The 12025-nt window shown below is 49.6% G+C and overlaps 1 protein-coding gene across 6 annotated transcripts in view; it reads right to left on the bottom strand.

The window, feature by feature from the left end:
- The window catches only part of KALRN (kalirin RhoGEF kinase), a 237638-nt gene that overhangs the window by 223845 nt on the left and 1768 nt on the right, over positions 1-12025 (bottom strand). For all 6 annotated transcript variants that reach the window (XM_040358301.1, XM_040358299.1, XM_040358300.1 and 3 more), the window contains exons 2-5: positions 10795-11013; positions 5937-6086; positions 4400-4514; positions 2218-2333 (exon numbers count right to left, since the gene is read on the bottom strand). In XM_040358301.1, coding sequence (XP_040214235.1) covers positions 2218-2333; positions 4400-4514; positions 5937-6086; positions 10795-11013 — 600 coding nt within the window. The remainder of the gene's footprint in view (positions 1-2217; positions 2334-4399; positions 4515-5936; positions 6087-10794; positions 11014-12025) is intronic.

Raw genomic sequence — 12025 nt, 5'->3', positions numbered from 1 at the left:
GAACTATACAGTGGAGGACTGAACCACCAATATTAATGAAGAAGAACAATATCACTAGATGAGGACTGAACCCCCAATATTGAGGAAGGAGATCAGAACCACAATATCACTAGAGGACCAAACCACCAACATAAATGGAGAGCAAAACTAGAATATGTACAGCGGAGGACAGAACCAGCAATATCAATGGAGAAGAACAGAACTAGAATATGATTGTCTAGAGGAGGACTGAACCACCAATACTAATGAAGAAAAGCAATATCACTAGACAAGGACTGAACCACCAATGTCAACGGAGCACAACATAATTACAATATGTATAGAGGAGGACTGAACCACCAAGTTTGATAGAGGAGAACAGAACCATTATATGTATAGAGAAGGACCAAACCACCAATATCAATGGGGGAGAACAGAGCTAGAATATCACTAAAGGATGACTGAACCATCAATATGGATGGAGAACTACAATATCTCTCAAGGACAACTGAACCACCAATATTAATGAAGAAGAACAATCTCACTAGATGAGGTCTGAACCACGGATATGGATGGAGGAGATCCAAACTACAATATCACTAGAGGAGGACTGAACCACCAATGTCAATGGAGAAGAACATAATTACAATATGTCTAGAGGAGGACTAAACCACCATGTTTGATAGAGGGGAAAATAACTATTATATGTATATAGAGGCGGACCAAACCACCAATATCAGGGGGGGGGGGGCAGAACTAAAATATCACTAAAAGAGGACTGAACCATTAATATGGTGGAGGAGAACAAAACTACAATATCACTAGAGGACGACTGAACCCCCAACATTGATGAAGGAGATCAGAACCACAATATTGCTGGAGGAGAACTGAACCACCAATATCAATGGAGAAGAACAGAACTATAATAGGATTGTCTAGAGGAGGACTGAACCATCAATACTAATAAAGAAAAAGAGCAATATCACTAGACAAGGACTGAACCTCCAATATGGATGGAGGAGAACCAAACTACAATATAACTAGAGGAGGACGCAACCATCAATACTATAAAGAAGAAGAGCGATACCACTACACACTATAGCTGGAGGGGGCTGAGCCCCCAGCATTACTACAGGAGGAGAAGTCATTAAAACCACTTGAAGGCCAACTGAGCCGAGTCTGTAGAGTCTGTACCTAGGAGGAGACCTTCCCGCCACATTCCGATTCCCATACATGACTCACTGTTATAACAAAGAATATACAAACCATTTTGGGAGAAGGAGGAAAAGCTCTGAATAGCGTTGTCACCCTTCATGTAAAGTGCGATTGATATGTAAAAACTCAGAGGGGTGTAAAAAAAAAAAAATGCAACACATGCGCATTATAATTGTACAATTAGCTGCATGGTTGGAGTTTTGCTTTAAAAAGAAAAAAAAAGTAATAATTTGTTTACATGGTGTGCCAGTCACCCATATCATGTGACAAACACGGCACAGCTGCGCCCGGATCTCCGGGACAGAAGCGCTCCTGTAACAAGAGGGATCGATCAGCCCCGTAATCAGCCGCTTGTTTCACAGACCCGCTGACGTAAGAAAAGGAGACGAGAGAAAGATGAAACCGCAATCATACGGGTCCAGCCGCAGGTCAGCTTCCTGAAATCTCATCTGCCTTGTGAGAACCACTAATGGGATGTGATGCGGCACACAAAACAATGCAACCACAATGTATCCTCTGCTATGCTAAAGAAACATTGTATACAGGATATAGCACAAGATACAGATGTAATACCAGCTACGTACAGCAGGTGGCGCCCATACACCTGAATCGTATACATCCTGCACAGACTGGAGCGTCTAGATTCGCTCAGAGCATTGGACCCAGAGCCTGACACAGATTATCCGAGATCAACATAATGCCAAGGGCCCGGACCTAGAATATAAAGTGCTATATGAGCCGTGACACAGAGCGCTGCATAGGATCAGGAATCCAGGAATAGACAGAGAAATCTACAACCAAGCCAGACTGACGCTTTGACACATCAGGAATTATGGGACCCCTTACACAGCTTCAGACATGGGCCCCCTGGAGCTGCCGCCTGAAATCGAGAAGCGTGGGGGGGGGGGGATGGTTGGGTGGGCCTTTACAAAAACGCACTCATTGGATCTTAGAGAACAGCAGTGGGTATGGGGGAGGGGGGGTACAATGCCTGCCTCGTGCCCGCAGCTTCCCGTCACCTACCTGCTTGGCGCTTCTCTCGAACACCACGTACTGCTGGCACTGGTCCAGCCGCCGCTTCTTCAGGGTCCAGAAGTGCAGGACGCGGTTCTCTCTTTGAAGGAGCTCGCTGAGGATGGCTGCGGAACAAAAGAGAGATTGGTTATTTCCCACAGAGACCCAAAATATCCCTCGCTACGCAAAATTCACAGAAAACATGACGCGGGGTGTTTTTTGCGCCAATGACATCAATTTTTGGCAAAACCTCATACAGGAAGGACATGCTGGGACTTGTAGTACATGAACACTAAAAGTGATCCTTTTTCAGCCGGATCAGTACACAGACCCGTATACAGCGCTATATGTATACAAGTCAGGATACAGGAGGGGGGGGGGATTTCGGAGGAGACGCTCGGTGTCAATCTTTATCATCACACCTAAATAGGATCGTCGGAGTATAAGAGAGCGATGGAAGGAATTACCAGTAATCTGCTCCGTTCTGCAGCTTAGCGGCTTATAATCCAATAAAAAGCTGCACTTCACCGACACCTACTTCACCGCCGCGTGTTTACAGAAGTCGTCTCCACCTGAAACCGGGCCGCGACCCCTCCGCGCCGACACCTACTTCACCGCCGCGTGTTTACAGAAGTCGTCTCCACCTGAAACCGAGCCGCGACCCCTCCGCGCCGACACCTACTTCACCGCCGCGTGTTTACAGAAGTCGTCTCCACCTGAAACCGGGCCGCGACCCCTCTACACCGACAAGACCCCTCCGCGCTGACAAAACCCAGCCGCGACCCCTCCGCGCCGACAAAACCCAGCCGCGACCCCTCCGCGCCGTCAAAACCCAGCCGCGACTCCTCCGCGCCGACAAAACCCAGCCGCAACCCCTCCATGGCGACAAAACCGAGCCGTGACCCCTCCGCGCCGACAAAACCCAGCCGCGACCCCTCCGCGCCGACATAACCCAGCCGCGACCCCTCCGCGCCGACATAACCCAGCCGCGACCCCGCCGCGCCGACAAAACCCAGCCGCGACCCCTCCGCGCCGTCAAAACCAAGCCACGACCCCGCCGCGCCGTCAAAACCAAGCCGCGACCCCTCCGCGCCGTCAAAACCCAGCCGCGACCCCTCCGCGCCGTCAAAACCCAGCCGCGACCCCTCCGCGCCGTCAAAACCCAGCCGCGACCCCTCCGCGCCGTCAAAACCCAGCCGCGACCCCTCCGCGCCAACAAAACCCAGCCGCGACCCCTCCACACCGACAAAACTGAGCCTTGACCCCTCCGCGCCGACAAAACTCAGCCGCGCCCCCTCCGCGCCGACAAAACCCAGCCGCAACCCCTCCACGCCGAGGAAACCGAGTCCGCTACCCCTCTGCGCCGACAAAACAGAGCCGCGACCCCTCTGCGCCGTCAAAACCGGCGCCGACAAAACCGAGCCGCGACCCCTCCGCGCCGACAAAACCGAGCCGCGACCCCTCTGCGCCGACAAAACCGAGGCCGCGACCCCTCGGCGCCGACAAAACCGAGGCCGCGACCCCTCGGCGCCGACAAAACCGAGGCCGCGACCCCTCCGCGCCGACAAAACCGAGGCCGCGACCCCTCCGCGCCGACAAAACCGAGGCCGCGACCCCTCTGCGCCAACAAGACGCAGCCGCGACCCCTCCGCGCCGACAAAACCGAGTCCGTGACCCCTCCGCGCCGACAAAACCCAGCTGCGACTCCTCTATGATGAGGAAACCCAGCCGCGACCCCTCCGCGCCGACAAAACCGAGCCGCGACCCCCTCCGCGCCGACAAAATCTGCGCCGTTAGGAAATATACAGAAAGGCCCGAGGATAGCACGGCTGACCTCTGCAAATCTCAGGAACAAAGTCTTTCTGAGGATTGCCAAGGTCAGCCGAGGTGTCCTCGGGCCTTTTAGGCCGTTTCCGAGGCTCTCTGGCGCTCCCCCCAACCTCTGGCCGCATGCGGTATTGAAGTCAATGCGGAACTAATTATTTTTGTTCCCATTGACTTCAATGGGGAAAGTCTCTTTGATATGCGAGTGCTTTGGATTACGAGCTTCTCCTGGAATGGATTCTCCTCGTGATCCGAGGTTCCACTGTACCGACACTAATGATGGAGAAAAGCGACTTTTGTAAAGTTTTGCGCTCACATTGCACAATTTTTCTCGGGGTTTATTGAATTCACGTGTTCTTTTCCTTACCTTTAACTTGCTGCTCGGGCCCCCGCGTGTGAGGGGCCACGCCTGGCATGCTGACATTGTTGCGGTGAATGTACTTTAAGAAGACCTCCGCATTTCTCCGGGCAAGTGTGCACGCCTGTGGAAGAGCAAGTCACAATCAGCCAAAATCCTTTGTAAACCCCAAGTCCTTAAAGTGGTTGTGATCCCTTCCATATACCCGGTGACCGGCCTCGGGTGAGACACAGAGATTAAACAAATCCTCCTACATAAGTTGTACCTGTTTATCTGCAGTCTTCTCTACATCTGTTCGAAGTGCTGAATTTATACAGCTTGTCTGAGCTTTCAGAAAGCAGGGGCCAGAAAGCTGAATCTACACTCTATAGAGCGAGAGTCGATTGGAGGGAAGGGACACATCCCCCTTCAAACAGCACACAGGAACAGGAACAGGAACTTCCCCCTCCATCTCCTGCCATCCCTCCTGTCTTTCACTCCCCCACTTCCAGACATGTCTTCTCCCCCCCCCCCCCTCTGCCCCATTCCATCCCCCCACTCCCCCCCTTTTAGGCATGTCTTCTTCTTTACCCCCCCTCGCCCCTGCCTCATTCCCTCCCCCCACTCCTCCCATTTCCCTTCCTCCCTTTCCCTCCTCCTCCTCTCCCCCCCTTTCCTCCACTCCCCCCCTTCTCTCCCCCCTTTCCTCCACTCCCCCCCCTTCTCTCCCCCCTTTCCTTCCCCATTTCCCTCCCCCCCTTTCCCTCCTTCTCTCCCCCCCTTTCCCTCCTCCTTCTCCCCTCCTCCCACCTTTCCCTCCTCGCCCCCCCTTTCCTTCCCCCTTCTCCCCCCCCCCTTTCCTCCCCCCTTCCCCCCCCCCCCTTTCCTTCCCCCTTCCCCCCCCCCCTTTCCTTCCCGAATTCCCTCCCTCCCTTTCTTCCCCCCCTTCCCTCCCCCCTTTTTCTCCCTCCTCCTTCCCCCGTCCTTTCCCGCCTCCTTCCCTTCCTCCCTTTCCCTCTTTCTTCCCTCCCTCCCTTTCCATCCTCCTTCTGCCCCCCTTCTCCCCCCCTTTCCTTTCCCCTTCTCCCCCCCCCTTTCCTTTCCCCTTCTCCCCCCCCTTTCCTTTCCCCTTCTCCCCCCCCCCCTTCCCCTTCTCCCCCCCCCCTTTCCCCTTCTCCCCCCCCCCATTTCCCTCCCCCCCTTTCCTTCCCCCTTCTCCCCCCCCCCTTTCCTTCCCGAATTCCCTCCCTCCCTTTCTTCCCCCCCTTCCCTCCCCCCTTTTTCTCCCTCCTCCTTCCTCCGTCCTTTCCCTCTTCCTTCCCTCCCTCCCTTTCCCTCTTCCTTCACTCCCTCCCTTTCCATCCTCCTTCTGCCCCCCCTTCCTTTGCCCTTCTCCCCTCCCTTTCCTTCCCGATTTCCTTTTCCCCCCTCCTTCTCCCCCCTCCCTTCCTTCTTCCATCCCCCCCCCTTTTTCTCCCTCCTCCTTCCCCCACCCTTTCCCTCTCTTCCTCTCCTCCCCTTCCCCATCCCCTGCACTTTCCCCCTCTCCCCCGCAGTGGGTACCGACCTTCAGGAAGGCTTCCTTCTGCTCCAGATGTTTGCTGATCAACGGCATTATGTGGTCCGTGTCGGAGGCGGGTCCCAGCTTGTCATGTCCCCGGCACCAGTCCTCGTCTCTCCGGTATTCCTGCTCCAGGCTTTCCAACACACTGCACACCTGAAATCAGGAACCCCAAAGTCACGTGACATGCGGAAAGAGAACGAACGCGCCTCACAGATCGGTGAGAACCGTCTCCTGTGACAACACGCCGATCGATAGATTGGTAATCAGACCCGGACATAAAATGTTCCCAATTCGTTACATTATGTTCTGTAAAGTAGGAAAATACTCTACGTCAGTGGCGGCGGCGGGGTGGGCACCCCCTGCCTGCTCTAGGTAGGCCAATAGTGCCACCCGCACTTATGTTCTACACCTCAGGTCTTCACCCAAGGTACCGCAAGAGGAGGAGGGCAAGGGGCATTCTTCCCACTGATCACCAATGTAAGGGGCATTCTTCCCACTGATCACCAATGTAAGGGGCATTCTTCCCACTGATCACCAATGTAAGGAACATTCTTCTCACTGATCACCAATGTAAGGGACATTCTTCTCACTGATCACCAATGTAAGGGACATTCTTCTCACTGATCACCAATGTAAGGGACATTCTTCCCACTGATCACCAATGTAAGGGACATTCTTCCCACTGATCACCAATGTAAGGGACATTCTTCCCACTGATCACCAATGTAAGGGACATTCTTCCACTGATCACCAATGTAAGGGACATTCTTCTCACTGATCACCAATGTAAGGGACATTCTTCCCACTGATCACCAATGTAAGGGACATTCTTCCCACTGATCACCAATGTAAGGAACATTCTTCCCACTGATCACCAATGTAAGGGACATTCTTCTCACTGATCACCAATGTAAGGAACATTCTTCTCACTGATCACCAATGTAAGGAACATTCTTCTCACTGATCACCAATGTAAGGGACATTCTTCCCACTGATCACCAATGTAAGGGACATTCTTCTCACTGATCACCAATGTAAGGGACATTCTTCCCACTGATCACCAATGTAAGGAACATTCTTCCCACTGATCACCAATGTAAGGAACATTCTTCTCACTGATCACCAATGTAAGGAACATTCTTCTCACTGATCACCAATGTAAGGGACATTCTTCCCACTGATCACCAATGTAAGGAACATTCTTCTCACCGATGATCACCAATGTAAGGAACATTCTTCTCACTGATCACCAATGTAAGGAACATTCTTCCCACTGATCACCAATGTAAGGAACATTCTTCCCACTGATCACCAATGTAAGGGACATTCTTCTCACTGATCACCAATGTAAGGGACATTCTTCCCACTGATCACCAATGTAAGGAACATTCTTCCCACTGATCACCAATGTAAGGGACATTCTTCCCACTGATCACCAATGTAAGGGACATTCTTCCCACTGATCACCAATGTAAGGGACATTCTTCCCACTGATCACCAATGTAAGGAACATTCTTCCCACTGATCACCAATGTAAGGGACATTCTTCTCACTGATCACCAATGTAAGGGACATTCTTCTCACTGATCACCAATGTAAGGGACATTCTTCTCACTGATCACCAATGTAAGGGACATTCTTCCCACTGATCACCAATGTAAGGGACATTCTTCTCACTGATCACCAATGTAAGGAGCATTCTTCTCACTGATCACCAATGTAAGGGACATTCTTCCCAGTGATCACCAATGTAAGGAACATTCTTCTCACTGATCACCAATGTAAGGGACATTCTTCTCACTGATCACCAATGTAAGGGACATTCTTCCCACTGATCACCAATGTAAGGAACATTCTTCTCACTGATCACCAATGTAAGGGACATTCTTCTCACTGATCACCAATGTAAGGGACATTCTTCCCACTGATCACCAATGTAAGGAACATTCTTCCCACTGATCACCAATGTAAGGAACATTCTTCTCACTGATCACCAATGTAAGGGACATTCTTCTCACTGATCACCAATGTAAGGGACATTCTTCTCACCGATGATCACCAATGTAAGGAACATTCTTCTCACTGATCACCAATGTAAGGAACATTCTTCCCACTGATCACCAATGTAAGGAACATTCTTCCCACTGATCACCAATGTAAGGAACATTCTTCTCACTGATCACCAATGTAAGGGACATTCTTCCCACTGATCACCAATGTAAGGAACATTCTTCCCACTGATCACCAATGTAAGGGACATTCTTCCCACTGATCACCAATGTAAGGGGACATTCTTCCCACTGATCACCAATGTAAGGAACATTCTTCCCACTGATCACCAATGTAAGGGACATTCTTCTCACTGATCACCAATGTAAGGGACATTCTTCTCACTGATCACCAATGTAAGGGACATTCTTCTCACTGATCACCAATGTAAGGGACATTCTTCTCACTGATCACCAATGTAAGGAGCATTCTTCTCACTGATCACCAATGTAAGGGACATTCTTCCCAGTGATCACCAATGTAAGGAACATTCTTCTCACTGATCACCAATGTAAGGGACATTCTTCTCACTGATCACCAATGTAAGGGACATTCTTCCCACTGATCACCAATGTAAGGAACATTCTTCTCACTGATCACCAATGTAAGGGACATTCTTCTCACTGATCACCAATGTAAGGGACATTCTTCTCACTGATCACCAATGTAAGGGACATTCTTCTCACTGATCACCAATGTAAGGGACATTCTTCCCACTGATCACCAATGTAAGGAACATTCTTCTCACTGATCACCAATGTAAGGGACATTCTTCTCACTGATCACCAATGTAAGGGACATTCTTCCCACTGATCACCAATGTAAGGGACATTCTTCCCTCTGATCACCAATGTAAGGGACATTCTTCTCACTGATCACCAATGTAAGGGACATTCTTCCCACTGATCACCAATGTAAGGACATTCTTCTCACTGATCACCAATGTAAGGGACATTCTTCTCACTGATCACCAATGTAAGGAACATTCTTCTCACTGATCACCAATGTAAGGGACATTCTTCTCACTGATCACCAATGTAAGGGACATTCTTCCCACTGATCACCAATGTAAGGGGACATTCTTCCCACTGATCACCAATGTAAGGAACATTCTTCCCACTGATCACCAATGTAAGGGACATTCTTCTCACTGATCACCAATGTAAGGGACATTCTTCTCACTGATCACCAATGTAAGGGACATTCTTCTCACTGATCACCAATGTAAGGGACATTCTTCTCACTGATCACCAATGTAAGGGACATTCTTCCCACTGATCACCAATGTAAGGGACATTCTTCTCACTGATCACCAATGTAAGGGACATTCTTCTCACTGATCACCAATGTAAGGGACATTCTTCTCACTGATCACCAATGTAAGGGACATTCTTCTCACTGATCACCAATGTAAGGGACATTCTTCCCACTGATCACCAATGTAAGGAACATTCTTCTCACTGATCACCAATGTAAGGGACATTCTTCCCTCTGATCACCAATGTAAGGGACATTCTTCTCACTGATCACCAATGTAAGGACATTCTTCTCACTGATCACCAATGTAAGGGACATTCTTCTCACTGATCACCAATGTAAGGAACATTCTTCTCACTGATCACCAATGTAAGGAACATTCTTCCCACTGATCACCAATGTAAGGGACATTCTTCTCACTGATCACCAATATAAGGGACATTCTTCTCACTGATCACCAATGTAAGGGACATTCTTCCCACTGATCACCAATGTAAGGGACATTCTTCTCACTGATCACCAATGTAAGGAACATTCTTCCCACTGATCACCAATGTAGGGGACATTCTTCCCACTGATCACTAATGTAAGGGACATTCTTCTCACTGATCACCAATGTAAGGAACATTCTTCTCAATGATCACCAATGTAAGGAACATTCTTCTCACTGATCACCAATGTAAGGAACATTCTTCTCACTGATCACCAATGTAAGGAACATTCTTCCCACTGATCACTAATGTAAGGGACATTCTTCCCACTGATCACCAATGTAAGAGACATTCTTCCCACTGATCACCAATGTAAGGATCATTCTTCTCACTGATCACCAATGTAAGGAACATTCTTCTCACTGATCACCAATGTAAGGGACATTCTTCCCACTGATCACCAATGTAAGGAACATTCTTCTCACTGATCACCAATGTAAGGAACATTCTTCTCACTGATCACCAATGTAAGGAACATTCTTCCCACTGATCACCAATGTAAGGGACATTCTTCCCACTGATCACCAATGTAAGGGACATTCTTCCCACTGATCACCAATGTAAGGAACATTCTTCTCACTGATCACCAATGTAAGGAACATTCTTCTCACTGATCACCAATGTAAGGGACATTCTTCTCACTGATCACCAATGTAAGGAACATTCTTCCCACTGATCACCAATGTAAGGGACATTCTTCTCACTGATCACCAATGTAAGGAACATTCTTCCCACTGATCACCAATGTAAGGGACATTCTTCTCACTGATCACCAATGTAAGGGACATTCTTCCCACTGATCACCAATGTAAGGGACATTCTTCTCACTGATCACCAATGTAAGGAACATTCTTCCCACTGATCACCAATGTAAGGAACATTCTTCCCACTGATCACCAATGTAAGGAACATTCTTCCCACTGATCACCAATGTAAAGAACTTCATAGAGCCATGTAAGAATGGTTGTGGTGTACGGATGGCACAAGAAAGGCCACAAACCCCCAGAATGAAATTCTACCTATATAAAGCACGTAGGGCCGCTATATGCGCGGAAATCGCTGACCTGCTCCGAAGTTTTGTAGAAGGCCACCGAGGCGTTCACTAGCTTCAGCCTGTCCTCCATCTTCAGCATGAGCTGCTGCCAGTGCATGGCCACTTTCTCGGCACACTCCCGGATGGCATCGGCGTCGTAATGCCCGGCTTGTAACAAGGCCTCGGCCTTCTGCTGGACCTGCAGGGCACTCTGGTGGGTTTTCTGCAGAGAGCTGGCATTGAACAGCGACTGCCGGGAGAGAATAAAGGGGAGTGAGAACAATATACACACGGACATTAGAAATCTGACTGCTCTATAGGATGATAAGAATATTCCCAGCACCATCTTTAATATTGATTGGACCCTGGGGCAAAAAAAAAAATCTTGTCCTGCCGCACCAATCCCCCTGCTTGTCTGGGCCCCCCCCCCCCCCCATGCCACCAGCCTCAGCTATTTACACATGAATGACGGCTATTTCCGTGTAAACACAGGGTCTGCAGGTGAGTCTTCTGTACACAACAATAGGGCAGAGCTGGGCAGCATAACAGCAGCAGCACTTCACACTGAGATATCAGGACACGGCACGGGACTAAAACTTCAAGGGTCAAGGGAATTTAAACCGGGATAGTTGGCAAGCATGAGGCAGCCGCTTTGACAGGGCCCCCCTTTTGCCCCCCTTTTGCCCCTGCCTTAAAGACGGCCCTGAATATTCCCATACACTGCATAAAAGAGGCATTTCACCTCCTACTATGAAAGATTGGAAAGAAGCGTCTAAACGTCTCTCTACTAATCGGGAAACGGCTGAAACGTGAAAGAAATGAAAAGTTGAACAGATATTCTGAATCTAGGACACAAAACGTTTAATTATTCATCACAGATCCTCAATTCAGGCGTCTGCAGTACAGAAGGAACGCGATTCTTTGTATGAATGCAATACAAGGTGCCTTGTCAACGTAGACTGTATGGCCAAAGGTCAGACCCCCCGACCATCACCTACCTACAGTGTATGGCCAAAGGTCTGCAGACCCCACGACCATCACCTACCTACAGTGTATGGCCAAAGGTCTGCAGACCCCCCAACCATCACACACCTACAGTGTATGGCCAAAGGTCTGCAGACCCCCCAACCATCACACACCTACAGTGTATGGCCAAAGGTCTGCAGACCCCCTGACCATCACCTACCTACAGTGTATGGCCAAAGGTCTGCAGACCCCCCAACCATCACACACCTACAGTGTATGGCCAAAGGTCTGCAGAC

This window comes from Rana temporaria, chromosome 6 (genome assembly GCF_905171775.1).
Source record: "Rana temporaria chromosome 6, aRanTem1.1, whole genome shotgun sequence".
Lineage (NCBI taxonomy): Eukaryota > Metazoa > Chordata > Amphibia > Anura > Ranidae > Rana > Rana temporaria.
Note: the sequence above shows the minus strand (reverse complement) of the source record. Positions and strands in the feature narration are given on the sequence as shown.